At 41.4% G+C, this 20,963-nt stretch overlaps 1 protein-coding gene across 2 annotated transcripts in view; it reads right to left on the minus strand.

Moving 5' to 3' along the window:
* The window catches only part of CCDC93 (CCC complex scaffolding subunit CCDC93), a 137,198-nt gene that overhangs the window by 59,015 nt on the left and 57,220 nt on the right, over positions 1 to 20,963 (minus strand). The window contains exons 7-11 of one of the 2 annotated variants that reach the window (XM_077153542.1): positions 15,701 to 15,801; positions 4,417 to 4,453; positions 1,774 to 1,866; positions 1,438 to 1,488; positions 492 to 578 (exon numbers count right to left, since the gene is read on the minus strand). In XM_077153542.1, the coding sequence (XP_077009657.1) occupies positions 492 to 578; positions 1,438 to 1,488; positions 1,774 to 1,866; positions 4,417 to 4,453; positions 15,701 to 15,801 (369 nt within the window). The remainder of the gene's footprint in view (positions 1 to 491; positions 579 to 1,437; positions 1,489 to 1,773; positions 1,867 to 4,416; positions 4,454 to 15,700; positions 15,802 to 20,963) is intronic. The other variant, XM_077153543.1, reaches the window with a different exon arrangement.

Raw genomic sequence — 20,963 nt, forward strand, 5'->3', positions numbered from 1 at the left:
AAATCTAATGCTGAAATATGACTTGCAGGCATTTGTTCATTCTGTGCCTTTTTCATAAAGTAGAACAAGAAATTTTGCCTTGGGCTTGGCTGAGTTATGGGGCTTATCTCATCAGTGGCAAAACTTCATTGCTAAGCCCCATTACCAAATGGAACCCAAGTCATAAGAGGCCTTCTGGAGGAGGAAAAATGCCTGTGTGTATCCCAAGCACCAATCTATCAAATATGATAATCGTTCTGAGAGACGGGTTTTCTCTTTATATTTATAGAAAAATAAGCACTGCAGAACAAAATTAATTTAGAAAATGGATGACTGCTGATGTGTGGCAAAGCAGGGCTCATCAGGCTTTGACAATGGTGCCTGGCCCTCACAGGTGGGGGTGAGGGGCAGATATAGGAAAAAAGCCTGGAGGCATCACCTGAGGCAAGGTCTTCGGCAGCTCCCCACATAGTTTGGCAGCATCCCACTTACCATCTTGGCCCCCCACGTACCTTCTCAGCATACTCAGACACAATCTGCTTGATCTCGGCAGAGCACAGGCCCACGATCTGGCCCACGGAGCTTGCGGTGAGCCGGCCCTGCAATCACAGGCAGGGGAGGGTCTCAAGGACATGCTTGACTTTCTCAGAACTGGAAAAAGCTGAACACACTGAGTATTATCACAAAATAAATAACATTTCCAAGGAAAAATAATTTGGTTTCTGCTCATTTTCTCCACAACAAGGAAGACAGAAAACAATTTTCAGGAACAACGTTAAGCCACCTCTCTATGGCCCAAGTCACTCAGCAGGCTGACAGCTTCTCTTCACACCCTGGAAATGGTTCTTCATGCTCCCTGCCTGAGTCCAATGCCTCTCTTTCTGACAGGGGACCTGGGCCTAGGACTCAGGCAGGAGAGAGGTACAAATGGGGGAGGAAGAGAGGGGGGGAATCTCAGAAACCCTAAAACCCTAAAATATCTATTTATGGTCACAGTTCTTTCCTGGCCCAAAAAAGGAAATGATCCTGTTAAAGCACTTGGCTAAACTTTTTGGACAGGCTTTCAGCTCTGGGAAGACCAACGCAGGATTCCATTTTCTACCTATTTCGTGCACAAAGGAAGCAGAACTCAAGGCTCCTTTGACATGGATATGGAGTGTGTTTATAGAGAAGCGGGGCTGAAAGCAGGTCGCGGGGCAGGGCCCCGGGGATTCGTCCCCACAGGGAGGCTCATGTTTGACCGTCTCCATCCCACTCTCACAGGGGTCCTTCGGGTTTCCCCGTCCCAGACGTTACCATGGATGGTGACACTATGCATGTACACACAACTTCCCCAAAGAGGAGACAGGAGGTACTGAGCACTGAGAAAAGGCCTGGAGAAGGTGATGTCCTGGGTGGGTAGAGCAGGGTCCCAAGCTCCCACCTCCACTCCCCCTGCCCCCATGGCCTCCTCCTCACCTCCTCGTTGGCCATGGCGGTCATCTTGGTCATCAGGGACTGAATGCGCTGCTGAGAGAGGAGCAGGAGGCGCAGCAGTGAGCAGACCTGACCACTTTACCTTTAAGCAAGATGCCTAAATGGGTCTTCTCAAAAAACCCAAGGACTGTTTTGCTTGATCTGATTTTATGACAAGCCTTATGACTGGTGATAAAAGGGAAAAGGCATGGAAGGCTAGCTCTGAACAGGTGGCCATGGAATACGGGTGACCACTTTGGGAATGCTGGGGATGAAAGTGGAATTTCTCCCTAAATGATTTAAACAGAAACTTCAGACAGCCTTACCCAGGCCACATACCTCTTCAGCAGCTCGAAGCTCATCCTCCTCACAGGCATCAGCTTTTTCTGTAGCTAGGACCCCTGCAGGAAGTGCTGTTTTCTTGTCCTCAGCCTAGAAGGGAAGATGTAAAAATGACTGAGCACTCGGGCTAGGATTCAGCAAAGAAAGTTCAACATTGCAAAGAGGCATGAAACACACATCTGGTGAGTGGAAAGAGCCCTGAGAGAGAATAAAAAACCCTGCAGACCCACTTAAGCTACATCCATCCTCAGCAGATCAGGTCTCAGTGTCCGGTGAATGCCTATCTCCATTGCCAAACTGCTCACTGTCTGGGTCCCAGCAAGGCATACCCATTTAGAAGACTTATCCTTTCACTCTGACTGGGCCTTGACCCTGCTCTGACACCTTTGAGGACAGATCACTGTCTGAAGAACTCTTTTTTCAAACTTCCAGGTGAGACTCATTGGTCATGAAAATAATTTAGCAGGTGTGATAGGCCTCTAAATACACTAAATAAAAACAACAGATCATATCCACACACTTTGCAAGTAGTAAGGGAATTAAGTACTGTTTCTTGAGACTTCAGTTTCTCTGTGTGCGTGCACACGCATGTACTGGGTCACAAATAAAAAGTAGAATTCTTACTGTGGAAAGTGGTCAGAACAGCGCACGAACCACTATCTGGAGAATAAAATCTAAACTGTTCTACTTGGTGACCAAGCTCCATATTCTGGACCCAGTCTTGGGCTCTAAATGTGCCACCCCATACTAGAGACACCCTGGAGTCAATACTAATCTTCGAAAGTGGGATGCAAGTCTAGAGTTCTTGATTCTCATTCCGTCTCTGCCATCTGCCAACTGGGTATCCTCTGGCTGACTTTCATGGGCATCAGGGTCTTCCAGGGTTGGGAGGCGGGGCTGGGCTTGCCCTCCATGGACAACCCCAACTCTAGGATGCTGTTCTGTAACAAGCCAGCACCTGACCATGGGAGACAGCCTCAGTCCTCAATGCTGGGCATATCTATAGGGGACAATCTGACAAAGGGAAACAAGCCCAGCTTGAAGACCAGTTCATGATTTTCCTACACAGGATCAAACTGCTCATTTCAGAATACATCCTATACCTATAGGCATTCTTTTCAGACTTAAATTACGTATCAATATTGATCTACAAATCAAACACTATTTCATACCAGATGTCACATGGGCACACACAAAAACAGTAAACATACTGATCCAGAGGAAATGACCCTTTAGTTAAGGTGAAAACACAAATGTGGAAAAAAATACATAATGAAAAAATAACAAAAGAGGATATAATCAGTGTACAACTAACTGCCAATGGACTAATAATAATAATAATAATAATAATAATGAAAACAGCCAATGCTCATGAGCTGTTTACTATGTGCTGGATCATTCTAAGTCCTTTATGTGCTAATCTTCACAATTGCGTGAGATAGGTGCAACTACTCCTCCCATTTCAAAGACTCTGTGAACCTTAGCACAGCAATTAAGTAAACTGTCCAAAGTCACACAGAGACAGGGAGGAGCTAGGATTTGAAACCAGTCAGTCTGGCTCCATGGGTATGCTTCTGGGCCCACTGGCGTCAGTCCCCAATGGCTGAAACAACAACTACCTCTGGAAGCAGAGGGAATGAAGGACTGAAGGATGGGGAATCTGGAAGGTGGTGGGACGGCAGGTGAGAAGGAGGAGGAGCGCTGTCCCATTCAAGAAAATCTGGTGGTAGGGCGGGGAGTGAGAAAAGAGATTACTAATAGTTCCCGAGCTGCAGCATTCTGCTTTCTAAGAGGCCACTGGTTACTTTAGTTGGCACTTTAGGATTTGGGAAACACTGGTTGAGAACACAGGCTTTGATGTCAGAGTTGGGTTCAGGTTCTATTATGGCACTTTTGAAGTTGTGGGACCTCAGACAAGTCACTTAGCCTCTTTAAGCTTCAACTTTTTGATCTAAAAAAACAGAAATAAGAATCTTCTTCATAGAATTGTCCAGAGAAGTAAGTGAAAGGATACCAGCAGAGTCTTTACCACAGGGCCTGGAACACAGTAAGGGGTTGGCACTACAAGATACCTGCCCTGCTGCCAACAATTAAGGATCATTCATAAATATATACATGAACAGAGATTTTTCTAACTCCTTTGTGAAGGCAGAAATCCTCTCCTGAACTTACCTGACTTTCGCCCACCAGGCTGTGGGGGACACCATAAGGTACAGTTCTGCTCCATCTCGCTGCTGTTATTCTGTTCACACCTGCCTAGTCTCTCTCCAGTTGAGGATGCTCAGGGCCCCTGGCAGTGCATTTCATCTGCATACTTTTAGAGCCTACTGGATCCCAAAGGATTGATCCTGGGGCTGTAACTTTCACCACCCCTCACTTTCAGCCCCTGGATGAGGCTGGTTCTCACCATCCTTCAGCTCCCTAGCCTGCAGAGGCAACCGGCTTAAGAGGCTGGGAGAGAGATGTGGTGGGTAAAGGCATCTCTGTGTAGTCTCAGCTTGCCCAGGAAACAGAGCCCGGCTGGCAACAGCCCTCCTGTCCTACCCCTCGAGGGCTGCCAGGGAGCTGCTATCAGAAAGAGTCAAAGGGGATCACTTCTGCCTCTCAAACATCCTCTCCCCTTTTCTATGTTTTTCTTACCGTCTCTGTTTTGCTCTGGTGGCTAAGTCCATATCTCCTGTAGGCCACAAAAAATGAAGTTCAATTACTATGCAGAAATCACAATAAATTCTGTTAAATGCATTTTGGTTGGATTTTCATATGAAAAGCACCAAAGAGAATTTAGGCTATCTGATGACTTAGGAAAATTTTTAAGTGTCTAAATCACAAACATATTCCAATGCTTTTTTGAATAAAGTGCCAAACGCCCTAGTTGCTATATAAACACCATCAATGGGAATTCCCAGACTGTGTGCAACTAAGTGCAATCATTACCCTCTGAACTGGGAACTACATTTCAGATCCACAGTTTAAGATAAAAGCCTTAAAACTACCTGTATAAACAAACACAGATGTGTTTGCTCCAGCCAACCATGCTCTCTAGTGGTATATTCAAAATTCCAAGTCTAGCACATTTTTTTCATCCTCAAACACAACCCAAGCATGATGTCAATTATGCTGTGAAGTTGCTTAAGTTCAAAGGAACACACAAAAGCACATCAGTTTAAATTAGTTTATTTTGGTTTTAATTAATCTACACTTTAAAAAAAGCTAGCATAACAATACAAAAACCATTTAACATAAAAAAAAAAAAAGCATAATGCAAAGACACCCAGCCTTACTTACCTTTAGATAGTCTGTAAGGAAACAGTCACACACAAACATTAAGAGAAGCGCGAAGAAGCCATTCTGCTTGGGCTTTCACCATTCCTCGCAGGCTGCGTCAGCCTGCTGGCCTCTCACCGGTGGCAGCCTCCAACCTCACTCCACTCCCAGTCTTCCTCCCCATTCATTATCCAACTTTGCCCTGGCCTGATCCACATGCATCAATGGCAGGCTTCTTCCCCAGGAGAAAGAAGGGTCCTTCGGCACTTAGGGCCTCCCTTCCGTGGCCTACCCTACACCCACTGAGCTTCGCTTCCAGCAGCATACCTCACATGCTCATGTTCCATGGTCCCCTGAACAGGCAGCTCAGCACTGTTCTTGTATCCCTCATTTCACCACTGGTCCCTCAGGAAGCTGCCTACTCTTGGAAGCTTGACCCAAGATACTGTATATGCCGCACAGATACTGTATATGCCGCCTCCTCCCAGGTGGCAGACGTGCCCAACTGCCCGTCTGCATGTTCGTTCCTTCTCTTTGAGGGCAATGACCCATACTTTTATATTTTCCACTGTTCGCCGAATGAATAAAGTAAGCATAAGTAGGAAAAAATGAAAAACCCTACAGAGATTAAGAAGCCAAAAGGATTGTCTGACCTACAACAGGTTGTCAAATAACTGGAGAGACTTAAAAGTCACTGCTGGGCACTCTACCTTCAATTTACTCAGTGGGGTGCCCTTCCTTCAGGCATACATCTACACGCCCAGAGTGCAAGAGACCACAGCTAAATTTTGGATACCACTGCAATATCCAAATAAGGGCCTTATGGCAGACTCTGTGAAGTAGCTCAATCAACATCTATCCTACTCTCCTATGGCCTCTTCCTAACACCGCAGTCTTGAAAAGCAAAGTACCCTATTTTCCATACTTCCTTGCAGCTAGGAGAATGCTATTTACGTTCCCCAAGTCAGACATATTTTTTTGAGTTTTGAATGCAGAACAGCTGTATGAGAAGGGAGGGAGGGAGGACATGAAGGACATGTTGTGATGGTCTGGACCACGGCAGAAGAAACCCAGTTCTCAGGTCAGCTGCCATCACAACAGTGTACTGATTTTGGCAAAAGTGGTGTGGCTGCCTCGCCAGCAGCTGTAGCACGGGTCTCCCAGTTCCACAGCCCATGAGCTCCCTGGTGGCAGCAGTGGGAGCAGCATCTTTGGAGACCCGGTTTTGATGCACGGCTCAGAGCTGACCCTGGCTCAGCCTAGATTCTGTCTCACAGGCCTTCCCACTGATCCTTGTAACAATCCCTTCCAGCTGAAACTAGCTGGGTGTATTGTATTCTCAACCAAGGAACCCTAACCCACAGAAAGTCTCAGGAAAGTTGCCCACTCTTAGAAGTACCCTAGAATCCCACGTGCTCTTTCCTTTTCCAGGCTTTCAGTCAGTGGAGACCTGAGGGTAGCAGATAGCCCTTATCAAAGGTCCTGGGATTTCCTGGATTCTCTAGATAAAGCAGTAAATAACTAAATTTGAGTGACTAGATTCCCAGGTCCCCCCACTCGTCCTTAAAGATAAAGGCTCTGGGATGATCACCTGATCACCCAGAAGCTAGCTAGGCACCCGTATCTGTGCTTCTGTGTTCACACTCACCACCACACTCATCCAAGGGCACAGTAATTTTCTGCTATATGTAAGCATCTAAATCTGTCTCTGAGCTCCTTGAGGGGAAGGAATTTTCTTATTCACTTTTTTTATATTATTTTTATTGAGAGATAACTCACAAGACATAAATTTGACCATTTAAAAGCATACACTTCAGTTTTTAGTATATTCACTACACTGTATAGCCATCCTGACTATCTAATCCCAGAGAATTTCTAGCACCTTGAAAAGAAGCTCTGTACCTCTTAGCAAATAGTTTTCATTCCCCTCTCCCCACAGCCCCTGGCAAACACTAATTAACTCTGTCTCTATGGATTTAACTATGCTGACTATTTCATACAAATGGAATGATACAATGTTTGGCCCTTTGTAACTGGCTTCTTTCACTTAGCATAATGTTTTCAAGGTTCAACCATGTTGTAGCATGTATCAGAATCTCACTTCTCTTTATGGCTGAAGAGCATTCCATTGTATGGTTATATCACACTTTATCTATTTCTCTGTTCATGGACACGGGTTGTTTCTACCTTGTGGCTATTATGAATAGTACTGCTATGAACACAGGTGTACAGCTTCATTCACCTTTGCATTTCCTGTCGCTAGTACGGTGCCTGGCACATAGAAGGCACTTAGTAAGTGTTTGCTGGATGAATGAAGAGTCCAATTTATTTTCTGAACAGCCTCCTCCACGTGATATGGTAGCAAGGCTGCCATGACAAATAAGAGTGGCCCCTCATCCCACTGCCTTGTGTGCTCCTGGGTCCTGGTATCCAAGAATCTCCTCCATGTTGTTTGATCTTCACAGGAGAATGTGATATCCCTTTGCTGCTTATCTGACCTCACAAAGGGCAGAGGATGCTTTTTTTTTTTTTTTTTAATTTTTTTATTAATCAAAAAAAAGAAAAGAAATTAACACAACATTTAGAAATCATTCCATTCTACAAATGCACTCAGTAATTCTTAGTATCATCACATAGATGTATGATCATCATTTCTTAGTACATTTGCATCGATTTAGGAAAAGAACTAGCAAAACAGCAGAAAAAAATATAGAATGTTAATATAGAGAAGAGAATTAAAATAATACTAATAATATATATATATATATATATAAAAAGGAAAAAGAAAAAAAACAAAAACAAAAGATACAAACACACAAACAAACAAAAAACCATATTTCAGGTGCAGCTTCATTCAGTGTCCCAACATAGTTACATTACACTTAGGTATTATTGTGCTGTCCATTTTTGAGTTTTTGTATCTAGTCCTGTTGCACAGTCTGTATCCCTTCAGCTCCAATTACCCATTATCTTACCCTGTTTCTAACTCCTGCTGGTCTCTGTTACCAATGATACATTCCAAGCTGATTCTCAAATGTCGGTTCACATCAGTGGGACCTTACAGTATTTGTCCTTTAGTTTTGGGCTAGACTCACTCAGCATAATGTTCTCTAGGTCCATCCATGTTATTACATGCTTCATAAGTTTAGTCTGTCTTAAAGCTGCATAATATTCCATCGTAGGTATACGCCACAGTTTGTTTAGCCACTCGTCTGTTGATGAACATTTTGGCTGTTTCCATCTCTTTGCAATTGTAGATAATGCTGCTATAAACACTGGTGTGCAAATGTCCGTCTGTGTCTTTGCCATTAAGTCCCTTGAGTAGATACCTAGCAGTGGTATTGCTGGGTCGTAATCCATTCTGCCATTCTATGTCTTTTGATTGGGAAATTCAGTCCATTAACTTTTAGTATTATTACTGTTTGGATAATATTTTCCTCTACCATTTTGGCTTTTGTATTATATATATCATATCTGATTTTCCTTCTTTCTACACTTTACTCCATACCTCTCTCTTCTGTCTTTTCATATCTGACTCTAGTGCTCCCTTTAGTATTTCTTGCAGAGCTGGTCTCTTGGTCACAAATTCTCTCAGTGACTTTTTGTCTATAAATGTTTTAATTTCTCCTTCATTTTTGAAGGACAATTTTGCTGGATATAGGAGTCTTGGTTGGCAGTTTTTCTCTTTTAGTAATTTAAATATATCATCCCACTGTCTTCTAGCTTCCATGGTTTCTGCTGAGAAATCTACACATAGTCTTATTGGGTTTCCCTTGTATGTGACAGATTGTTTTTCTCTTGCTGCTTTCAAGATCCTCTCTTTCTCTTTGACCTCTGACATTCTAACTAGTAAGTGTCTTGGAGAACGCCTATTTGGGTCTATTCTCTTTGGGGTGCGCTGCACTTCTTGGATCTGTAAATTTAGGTCTTTCATAAGACTTGGGAAATTTTCAGTGATAATTTCTTCCATTAGTTTTTCTCCTCCTTTTCCCTTCTCTTCTCCTTCTGGGACGCCCACAACACGTATATTTGTGCGCTTCATATTGTCATTCAGTTCCCTGATCCCCTGCTCAAGTTTTTCCATTCTTTTCCCTATAGTTTCTGTTTCTTTTTGGAATTCAGATGTTCCATCCTCCAGTTCACTAATTGTAGCTTCTGTCTCTTTAGATCTACCATTGTAGGTATCCATTGTTTTTTCCATTTTTTCTTCTTTGTCCTTCACTCCCATAAGTTCTGTGATTTGTTTTTTCAGATTTTCTATTTCTTCTTTTTGTTCAGCCCATGTCTTCTTCATGTCCTCCCTCAATTTATTGATTTGGTTTTTGAAGAATTTTTCCATTTCTGTTCGTATATTCAGCATTAGTTGTCTCAGCTCCTGTATCTCATTTGAACTATTGGTTTGTTCCTTTGACTGGGCCATATCTTCAATTTTCCGAGCGTCATCCATTATTTTCTGCTGGTGTCTGGGCATTTGATCAGATTTCCCTGGGTGTGGGACCCAGCTGGTTGAAAGCTTTTTCTGTGAAATCTCTGGGCTCTGTTTTTCTTTTCCTGCCCAGTAGGTGGCGCTCGTGGCGCTCGTCTGTCTGCACGGCAGTCGGCCCGGGAAACCGCGCGTGGAGGTGGGGGTCGCTGGCCGCCGCAGCTTGGGAGAGTGCCGGTTCTAATTGCCCAGCTGGCCCGAAACGCCAAGCTTGACGGGACGGCCCCGCTATCCAACGTTCCCAGTCAGACCGGGGAGCCACGTGCGTGGAGGGGACCCCAGTCGCCAGCCGCCCCGGCCGGGAAACGCGCGCCCCTCGGGTAGCTCACCGCAGCAGATTCTCCCTGCCCGTTCAGCTGTTCCAGAATGGGGTACGCTGTCTTTTTGGTCTCTGTCGTGACTCCGGGAGCTGTTTCGTATTGTTTTTGTTTCTTTAGTTGCTTTTCTGGAGGAGGAACTAAGACCTGCGCGTCTTACTAAGCCGCCATCTTCTCCGGACAGATCGCAGAGGATGCTTTAAGTCATTTCCACTACAAAAGCATTTACTTCCCTCTCGTGCTTCCCTGACAGCTTGCTACTCTATGCCCCTTTCCTCTTGCCTTTCCAGTGCTGTCTATGATTTGCAATGCAACAGGCTTCAATTCATTTCTGCTGCCCCTTTTTCAGCCTTCTGTCAGCTCCAACAAGGCACTGGCCCTTTTACCAACCAGTTTACTTCCCTAGCCACCAGACCTAGGACCTCATCTTCAGCATTGAGGATGTCCAAAGGGAATAAAACGAGAGCCACAAGATAAAGTTTGTAGATTCAAATACCGAAGTTGTTCCAAACACACTTGAATGTTTGAATAAAGCATTAGCATTAGCATTAAATTTATATTTAAATTAATCAAAATTCTGTCCCTGAGAAGCACTAGTCACATTTCAAGTGCTCAAGAACCACATGCACTGGTGGTTTGGTGGTAGAAGTCTTGCGTGCCATGCAGGAGACCCAAGTTCGATTCCCAGCTCATGTAACTCCCTTGCCACCCCCCTCAAAAAAAGAAGCACATGCTGCTAGTAGGCATCCTACTGGGCATCACTGTCCTAGCAAAAACTAACCTTCAAGAATAATCACCCCAGTCCAAATTATGACAGGTATCTAACTCTCTAGAATCTGGAACAAATGGGAACATTAAAAAAAAACCCTAAATACAAAGGACTCTGAGCTCTGTTCTTTGTTCATTCAACAAGAATTATTTAAATGCCTTTTATGAGCATTTCATAGGCCTTTCCATTATAGGGGAACACAAAGAGATCGAGAAAGACATGTCATATTTCATTTACTAACTAGGGAAAGACTTCAAGGCAACTCAAAATTAAGCCTCCTATAGTGTGCAACAGGCTCCTTCCAAGATTCTAGTGGCTGTATTCCAAAATTCTGCATGCAAGTCAAATACACCATAAATACATAAAATGCATTTCCTACAATGGCAGTTTTACAGAGTTGTCAGATGCTATGTCAGCCCCTAAAAGTTGACTGAACCCATAATAAAGGTGAAATATTATAGGGTTGGAAATTTATTTAGGTCTAAAATTAAAACTATGAGTCTTGTCTTTCCATTACCATATATGAATAGACATGTTTTTAATAGGTACACAGTCCTGAAGATGTTTAGCAAGGCTGACCAGGCTCAAAGTGCAGCTTTATTAGAGCAACGGACAGTCATAAAAGCGGAAGTAGCTGGAATGCAGATGTCAAAGCCACAGGGCTCTGTGGGCCTAGTCTGATGAGGGACTCTTGATCCAAAAGAGAAACAGTTTTCAATACTCTTGCTCAAGAAGCCAGAATATTGAGTAAAACATATGGAATAAACATCAATAATAGGGGGAACAAATGTTAAAATAAACTTAGAGTGAAATGCTGGTGATCGGTGAGGGGGAGGGGTGGGGGGTATGGTATGTATGCATTTTTTCCTGTTTTCTTTTTATTTCTTTTTCTGAATAGATGCAAATGTTCCAAGACATGATCATGATGATGAATATGCAACTATGTGATGGTATCGTGATTACTGATTATATATGTAGAACGGAATGATCAAAAGTTATGAACGTTTGCGTTTGGTGTTTTTTGGTATTTTTAAAAAAAGAGAGAGAAAAACAAACAAAAAAAGAAGTCAGAATATTTTCCCTTTTATCAAAAAGAGAGAAGAGAGAGAACTTCCAGGGAAGATGGTGAAGAGAGCAAAGGACACACTGCTTCAAACCACCTAGTGGAAACACAGAAAATGACTAAAACAATGGTTTGGGGACTCCAGAGTCCAGGGGAGCACTGTTCAGCATCCAGAAAAGACTGGGACAGAGAGACAGAGAAGCTGCAGCAAAAAACTGTAAATGAATCACACCACAGCAGTGGCCTACAGTCATCCCCCACCCTCGAGGCAAGCAGCCTCAGCACAGTCTGCGGCTGGCTGCTGCAGAAGAAGGTGGCGGGGGGCGGGGACAAGGCATTCATTTGAGGTGGGGGGTGGGCAGCAAAGCTGAATGCTAGCATGGCATCTGACTGGTGATTCTGGAACACTGGGACCCAGCTCTGAATCCTGGTTCAGTCTGCCCCGGACAGGGTTCCATACAGATACTGTTTTAACACTGCACCAGTCAGGAATGGAGCCCCTGGAGGTTCTAAAAAGATACTCCCTCCTTAGGGCTAGGAAATCATTTCCAGAAGAGTACCATCTGCTGGGAAGGCCAGGAAAGCGGAGCTTCAATGAGCTGACAAAAAGGCTTTAAGGTGTCTCTTCTGATGTTCTACCCAGAGCCCTGTGGAAATGGCATGTACCCCCTTCATGTGCCATCGGCCATGTTTTGATCAGCTAAACAGAGCAATTCTAAAAACCTAGAATAAGTTGAGCCAAGTGTCAAAGAAGAGCCTTAACTCAAAGCCAATTGACAGTAAAACCCAGGAAGGAGAGAGAAAATAGCCATGACAGTAAGACTCATCAAGATAATCAGATCCCTAGATATCAATAAGAATTTAAAAGACATATTAATAAACAGGAAGATATTGCTCAATTAAAGGAAGAAATTTAAAAGTTGGAGGAGACACAGAAGTTGGAACAACAAATCAAAGATGTTCAAAACAAATTGTTTAAATCAATTCAAGGAGATGAAGAAAAATATGGCTAAAGAGATAAAGGATAGTTAAGAAGGCACTGGATGAGCATAAAAAAGAATTTAAAAGCATGCGAAGAAAAATAACAAACTTACGGGAATAAAAGACACAACAGAAGAGATTAAAAATACACCAGAGGCACACAACAGCAGATATGAATAAGCAGAAGAAAGAATCAGCAAACTAGAAGACAGGGCGTCCAAAACTGTTCAGATAGAAGAAAAGACAGATAAAAGAATGGAAAAAATTCTCTTCGAAAACTGAATAACAACATGAGGCACACAAACATACCTGTCATGGGTGTCCCAGAGAAGAGAAGGGAATAGGGACAGAAAGAATACTTGAGGAAAAAATGGCTGAAAATTACCCAACTCTTACAGTAAAAAACCTAAATATACATGTCCAAGAAGCACAGTGTACTCCAAACAGAATAAACAAATCCTAATGGATCTACTCCAAGACACATACTAATGAGCATGTCAAATGCCAAAGATAAAGAGAGAATTCTAAAACCAGCAAGAAAAAAATGATTCATCACATACAAGCAAACCACAAGAAGTACCAATTTCTTACTAGAAACCATGGAAGTGAGAAGACAATGAAATGAAATATTTCAGGCACTGAAGGAGAAAAACTGCCATCTAAGAATTCTGTATCTGAAAAAAATGTTCTTCAAAAATGAGGTCGAGTTTAAAATATTCATAGATAAACAGAGACTGGGAGAGTTTTTCAACCAGAGTCATGTCTTACAAGAAATACTAAAGGGAATTCTGTAGGCTGAAAGGAAAATACCAGTGGGAGAAGCCTGGGGGAGAATGTAGAAATAAAGAATGAGTAAAGGTAACTAGAGGGTAGAAAGATAAAATCAAGATATCACATATAAAAACCAAAGGATAAAATAGTTGAAGCACTGCTTTTATAGTAATAGCATTGAATGTCAGTGGATTAAACTTTATAGTCAAAAGGCACAGATTGGCAGAATGGATAAAAAATATGATCTACCTGTATACTGTCTATAAGAGACTCACCTTAGACCAAAACACACAAATAGGTTGAAAGTGAAAGGTTAGCAAAAGATATCTCATCCAAACAGAAACCAACAAGAGCTGGGGTAGCTATATAAATATCGGACAAAACAGACTTGAAGTACAAAACTGTTATAAGAGACAAAGAAGGACACTATATAATAAAAGGAGAAATCCACAAAGAAGAAATAATAATCATAATTATCTATGCGCCTAACCAGGGTGCCCCAAAATACTCGAAGTGAACCCAGAAAACTAAAGGGAGATAGACGTCTCTACAAGAATAAGCTGGAGATTTCAATATATCACCCCCCATTAATAGATAGAACATTTATGCAGAAAATCAATAAGAAAACAAAGAACTTGAATAATATGATAAATGAATTAGACCTAACAGATATATACAAAACACTGCACTCCAAAAGAACAAGACATACATTCTTCTCAAGTGTGCATGGATCATTCTCCAGGATAGACCAGATGCTGGGTCACAAAACAGATCTCAATAAATTAAAAAAGACTGAAATTATACAAAGTACTTTCTCTGATCATAATGGAATGAAGCTGGAAATATTAACAGAAACTGGAAAATTTACAAATACATGGAGGTTATACAATATACTCAAACAATCAGTGGGTCAAAGAAGATATTGCAAGAAAAATCAGTAAATATCTTGAGACAAATGAAAAAGAGAAAACAACTTATCAAAACTTTAGGGATGCAACAAAGGCAGTGCTTAGAAGTAAATTTATAGTCCCCGCTGTTATCTTCAGCTTTAGATTAAGGGATATGACAGATACCATCTCTCCAGCTAAGCTGCCCAGACTTGCCTGGTCTCACCTGCCCATCTGCAGCAGGGGCTAGGTTGGCAAGATGCCATCATGGTGCCCAGGGCCAGCTTTTGGGCATGCCACCTGCCCAGTGGCACAGCACCCCATGCTCAGAAGGGCCCTACAATGGTTGTCATCCCTGTCTTGAACTTCTTAGTAATTTCACAAAGGGATCTGCAAATTATACAGCTGATCCCAGCAGTGCCAGATTGAGAGGAAGTGTTCCATTCACAGCAGCAACTTTCGAGCTGTGGGGGTAGCCTGATTGAGGGCCAGAGCTAACTTGACTTCTTTTTACAAAGACTAGTGCTTACTCTTAGGAAGGAAGGAAGGACCTGACCCCGTAGTAGCCCCTCAGGAAAAAAAAAAAAGCGGTAGTGGCAATTCCACTTGAAAACGAGACTAAACCTATTTTTCTCCTGGCTCTCTCCAGTTCCCTGGTGGGTGAATCCATCAGACGCCTACTCAGGAAGATGTTAGTGGTAGTGCCATCAGGCCCACCCACCCAGAAGGGCTGGTTTTGAGCACAGCAGCACACAGCAACCATGGCCAGGACACAAGGAAGCCCAGAGCGACATACTCACATCAAGGAATCAGTTATCCTAAGTAGAAAATGCAGGACGTAAACGAAGGTGAATGCCCAGTGTCAACCAAAACATTCAAGCATGTCCTTGTCAATTAGAGTAAAAACTGAGGATACAAACTAAGAATTATGTTTCAAAAACTAGAGATTTCTTTAAGAAGTGAGAAAACTACTTCAGACTTCATTTTCCTAGTTGGGACAATCCTTACAGGAATCCAAAATTATTTTTTTAACCTTTAGAATAAAATTGCCATAGCTGCTTTCAATTCATTAGATGACTGAAGATTTTAACAAATGGCTGAGCATGGTAGGCAGGCTAAAGAGCAGCTACACACACATTTTCAGGGAGAAATTTCAAAGGTCAGGCCCCGAACACTTTGATGGAAGCTATGCATAGAAACTTAGTTTAATTCCATTCCAGAGGGAAAAGTCGTTGATGTTGGAAAACTGGCCCAAAACACTCAACTCAGTTGGATAAAAGCAATCAAGTTAATCCAAATGAAGCAATTTAAATTAGTTTCTCTTTTAAAATTAGTTTCTCTTTTAAAGGAGTTCATAAAACAGAGACCTCAACCGGGCCCATTCATTACCTGCCATATTCCAAAAGTGTGGCATGGATCCGAGATTCCTCATCAAGCAGCTCCTCTGCTCCTTGCTGGCGTTTGTATTTCCGAAGGGGCTTGTAAACGTCCTAAGAGGAGAATGAGACGGGAGACAGGCGTGATAAGTGTGAGCAGGAGCTCCTCAAGGGCTGACTGTTGGAGGGCTCCAGCACATATTGCTTTTATCGCTTAAACAAAGTGCCACAGTGCCCTCTGCTCTGCAGTGGAGCCCAGGTACCCCTAGGCGGTGGTGGGAGCAGGGAGGTGGTGGTGGGGGGACGGAGCAGAGGGCACCGGGGCTGCGACCCTCAGGAACTTGGCTCTCATAAAGAAGCTTGGAGCAAAGCACGGATGGGCTGAGTCTCTGGAGATCCAGGGACCCTCACTGCCTGACAGGTCTCACTCCCCCCATATGCCCTCCTTGCCTGATAACTAAAGGTTATACAAATAAGGGAAAAGGTGCATAATAAAGAAGGTCCTTTAATCTTAAATTTTTTAAGTAATAAAAAAATGTGTGCTCACTGAAAAAAAAAGTTTAAATAATACATAAATATATGGAGTAACTCATACAAGGTTCTCCCCTGCCCACTAAGGTAATGCTGTCAGTGTCTATTGTACTCCTCAGTATTATTTTACACATGTAAGAACAGCCACTATCTTACAGCTTGAGTAAAAATAATGGGACATTTCAAACAAAAACCTGAGAAAGTACTCTGGTACCCTCAGTTTTGTTTTGCTTGTATGTGTTTTTGAACTATATAATCATACACATAATGCATGGACATATTCCTGTAAAATGTTTCAAACATTCAAAGGATGCAGATTTAAAATAAACAAGTCCTTTCTTCCCCTCTTTTCCCTAAATCCAACCTCTCCCCAGCAGTAAGCACTGCGGTCAGTCTAATAGCACGTACTCTTCCAAACCTTTCTCTAGGCACTTGCATATTTACATCTACTGAGGGTTTAGGGAGTTTCTAAACCATATACATTGTCCTAGAAGTTGTTTCTTATTCTTTTTTTCTTAATTTAATATATATTGGAGATTTTTCTAGGAAATAAAGTTACACAGAAATCTATGGCATTCTTTTTTACTAAACATCCTATTTCTTATATAGATGCTTTCTCGTTTATTTCATGTATATACTGAGGGACATTTAGGTTATTTCCTAGTTCTCATAAACAATACTTCACTAAAGACCTCTGAACAAGTATCCCTTAATACTTGTGCAAGAATAATGCTAAGACAGAGCTTAAAAGTGAAATCACTGGCCTGAAAGGTTTAGGCTCCCACTGAGCTTCCCTGCCCTCCAAAAGACTACCAATTTATGCACCCACCAATTTGTCACCCACACCTCTACAACAATGAGCATTCACAAGGCTTTTAATTTTTACATACCTGATAGGTAAAACATATTTCACTGCTTTAATTTGTCTTCTCCACATTAACAGAGACTGGAAATCTTGTCATTCATCCTGTTTAAATCCCTTGACCATTTTCCTGCTGACTAATTTGCTGTTTTCTTACTGAAAATCAAACACTGTGTATAACCTAAGTACAATCTTTTTACTTTTACGTACACAGATTCTGACCCAGCCACTGCTTGTTAGCATTGCTTTAATTTGGTGTTTTTTGTTTCTATGACATTTAAGATTTTATGTAGTCAAATTTATCAATCATTTCTTTACATTTCCAAGTTTTATATCTTATTTCCTTTCCCAGGAATTGTAAAAAATAAAAAAAATTATGTACACTATTTTTAAAGCCTAGTTTGCAGCTCACATATAATTTATATTTAGCCTTTTAATCCATTCAGAATTTATTTTTTTGTATAGCAAAAGTAGGGATCTAACCATTTTTTTTTTTCCGTGAATGGAACACTAAGTATTGCAATGTCATTAACTCAATTGTCCACTCTTCCCTACTTATTTGAAAAGGCTAAATTTCCACATAGCATGAGCCTTCTTCGGTTCCTCTTACATTGTGATTCTACACCCTCTCTCCACTGGTCTTTTCAAACTTCCCGGCAATTCTTCCACATGTTCCCTTCCAGACAGATTCCAGTATCAGCTTACCAAGTTCATCAAGAAAAACTCTGTCGTGTTTTGACTGAAATCAATGCTGAATTCATAGATGACTTTAGGAAGACCTGAACCTTTATAATATTGAATCTTGTCTTGAGAAACAAGGTTTGCCTATTTATTCCAAGGTTTTTATTTTTTAGTAAAGTTCTCCAAGAAAAAAAACACGTTTTCCATATCTAGACCTTTTCACCACCTAGAGCTACAAACCAGTTCAACAATCACAACATATATGTTGACCCAGAATCCTTAAAAAACATCTTTAAATGACAAAGGAGATTTTAATTATTAGATTCTAGTTACCAGAAAAGAAGAGAGGATACAGACCCTTCAAAGATACATCTTTTTAATCACTGTTTTGAGGTTTATCTTCAGTGATCAAAAATTTAAATGCTGATGGACTCTCAACCATTTAAAAAGAGCACCTAAGAATAAACTCTTTCAAAAACCTGAAGGATGACAGCTAGCAGTTAATAGTTCTTTTTATGAAAACATAAAATACATTGTAAATAAATATTCACTGTCTTTTAAAATTATTAAAAGTATGATTTAGTGATAAATGTAGAAAGAAATATGGACATATTTTACGTGGGACACACTCTGAAATAATACATGGAAAGAAAGCTTCTAAGCAAAACAGTACGTAGTGGGTAGTAGTAGGTGCTCAATAAATGCAGATCTTTTACTTCCAAATGACCTGGTCTGTTGTTACATGCCACAACGAAGCTGGCAATTGGATAACACCTTGGAAATATTTCCTCAGGGATCTGGAAGCAATGGCAGCTGTGTTTATCAGCAAGGCTGAGGGCTTTTCACTACTCCAGTTGTCTGCCCCTGGACCTTTCCTTCTCTCCTACCAGAGCTGGCCAAGGACTTTTCACTACTCTGATTGGCTGCCCCTGGACCTCTCCATCTCTGCTACCAGAGATCGCCATGTCTAATTCCTATCTGGAGATTACTGTAGGAAGCATTACTATCAGGTCTCTCCATACTGCCATTGTATTCTAATTAGAACTGTTACCCCTTATAATTGTGGTTAGCTTTATTATCATTTTATTTTCATCATAAAAAAGTTTCAAACCTACAAAAAATACTCTTTCTGGAACACATACAATATAATCATAATAATTTTATGGAAAAGGGAGTGGAACAGGGTCTGGGATGATGCTGGCAGGTTTTTTTTCCCCATACAAACTGCTGCCACAAATAGTTTCTAGTTTGCTGCTGGTGCCCACATGAATAAGAAGCTAAAAAATAACATTAAAAGTCTTTTATGGAAATGAAAAATATAATGAACCCATATGACGTCAGCTACTGCATATAATTGAATTTCCACTGAGCTCTACTGCTCACAGTATTATATAATTGAGCTTAACTGCTATCTTCCTTAGTTACCACTGAAAGAGGCAATGACCCAAGACAGGAAATTGGATTCTTCAAGAAAATAACTGACTCCAAAATAATAGCACACTGAATCCAACAGTTAAAAGGATCTTTTATTCTGCCAAATAGTGACTATGTTGGATTTTGCGTAATTACCCCTTATGCTTTTAAGTACCTTCACATACATCTCACCTTTTGCAGCTTAAAACTCCTCTATGAAGCAGGGGCAGGGCAGATGCTATTACTTCTATTTGATTACAAAGGAAGCAGAGATTCAACAGTTTGCCCCTAGGATAGGATGAAGCATGGCTACAGGTCCTGGCTTTCTAAATCAGGGCTTATCCACTACGCTCACTTGCCTGTGATGGTATTCTAACTGCTCACCAGCCATTTCCACTCAGCCCTCTCAAGACTCATGATACAACCAGAGGCTACCGCATGGATTATTACAACAGTTGGCTTAAGTAATAGGGATCTAAGTGTCAAGAGGTTTCCAGGTGAACTATAAGGAATTATTGCTAAGCCATTCTTTAAAGCAAGAGGAGGCAGGACACTGATGTCTAGTCTTCTCTCAGCCACTAACTGGCTTTGGACCTTGGAGAAGGGATTCCCTTATTGGACCTCAGTTTCCTTAGATGTAAAATTAAATCTTGAAAGTTCCTCCTCAGCTCAGGTTCTTTGTTTCCTTTAATCTTGCAAAGATACTGACTTCGTAACATAATTCCACTAATAATTTAAAGTTCAAGATTAATAAGAATGGTACAATACTTTATACACGACTGTGCTCTTAAAAACATTGTATAGTCAACTTATTCTTTTGCCATTAATGGTGATGGCAATAGGAATGGATCCTCACATCTGTGAGCAGTGACCTTGCTTTCTGGCTGTAGTAGATGAAAGATAGGCACAGAGATATTAAATAACATGCCCATGTCTACAAAGATAGAAAATGACTGAATCAGGATGGCTTTCAGAACCAGGGCTCTCTAACCCCCTGCAAGACGTTTCATACTTTAACTTTGATCATCCTTTATGGTAGATTCTGATATTTTGTCTTGGCAGATGCTAAAGCACAGATGAACAGGATTCATTTCATGTTTGAAAAAACAAAGCTTTCCCTTCTGCAAAGCAGATAACTCTTATGCTACACAAGTAGCAGATCACTACCTCACAGGTCTGCTTACGGGTAAGGTTCACCTTTCAGAGTAACTCCTTTGAGTCCACATTCTAAATGGCTGGGAAGGGAAGAATACACAGCAGTGGGCAGTGTCTTTAGCAAATCCCCAGTTATGCCCTCACGATTTAAACCTCTAAAACTTAACAGGGATTTAGTCCTTGCTCCATTACTTATTGCCTGATTTGGGGCAATATTCTTTAATCTCTGCAGTCTTCCATCTGTATAATAGGTCTAAGTAGAGCTGCTGTGAGTACTAATCAATATATTTAGCATTACTTCACACCCAATATAGGAATAATATATATACATATATATTTATTATTAATAATATTGTATATTATGTACTGATATTCTTTTACTTATGCTGTTCCCTTTACATTTGAGGTAAAGGGAACAGCATAAGTATGTTTCATGGATGAAAAGGCCTCCTCTCAACCTTCTCTGGAAGAACACACATGAGCAGTTATTTTAAATGACAATCTCTTAGGCAATCCAGTAAGTTTAGTCAAGCATTTCCTTCTGACTATACTAGAAGCTCCAAGAAGTCAGGCACTATGACTTTTTATTTTCTTGTCCCCTCTGTTCTCACACAGAATTCTAAACATAACCATA

This window comes from Tamandua tetradactyla, chromosome 3 (assembly GCF_023851605.1).
Source record: "Tamandua tetradactyla isolate mTamTet1 chromosome 3, mTamTet1.pri, whole genome shotgun sequence".
In the NCBI taxonomy this organism is placed as follows: Eukaryota; Metazoa; Chordata; class Mammalia; order Pilosa; family Myrmecophagidae; genus Tamandua; species Tamandua tetradactyla.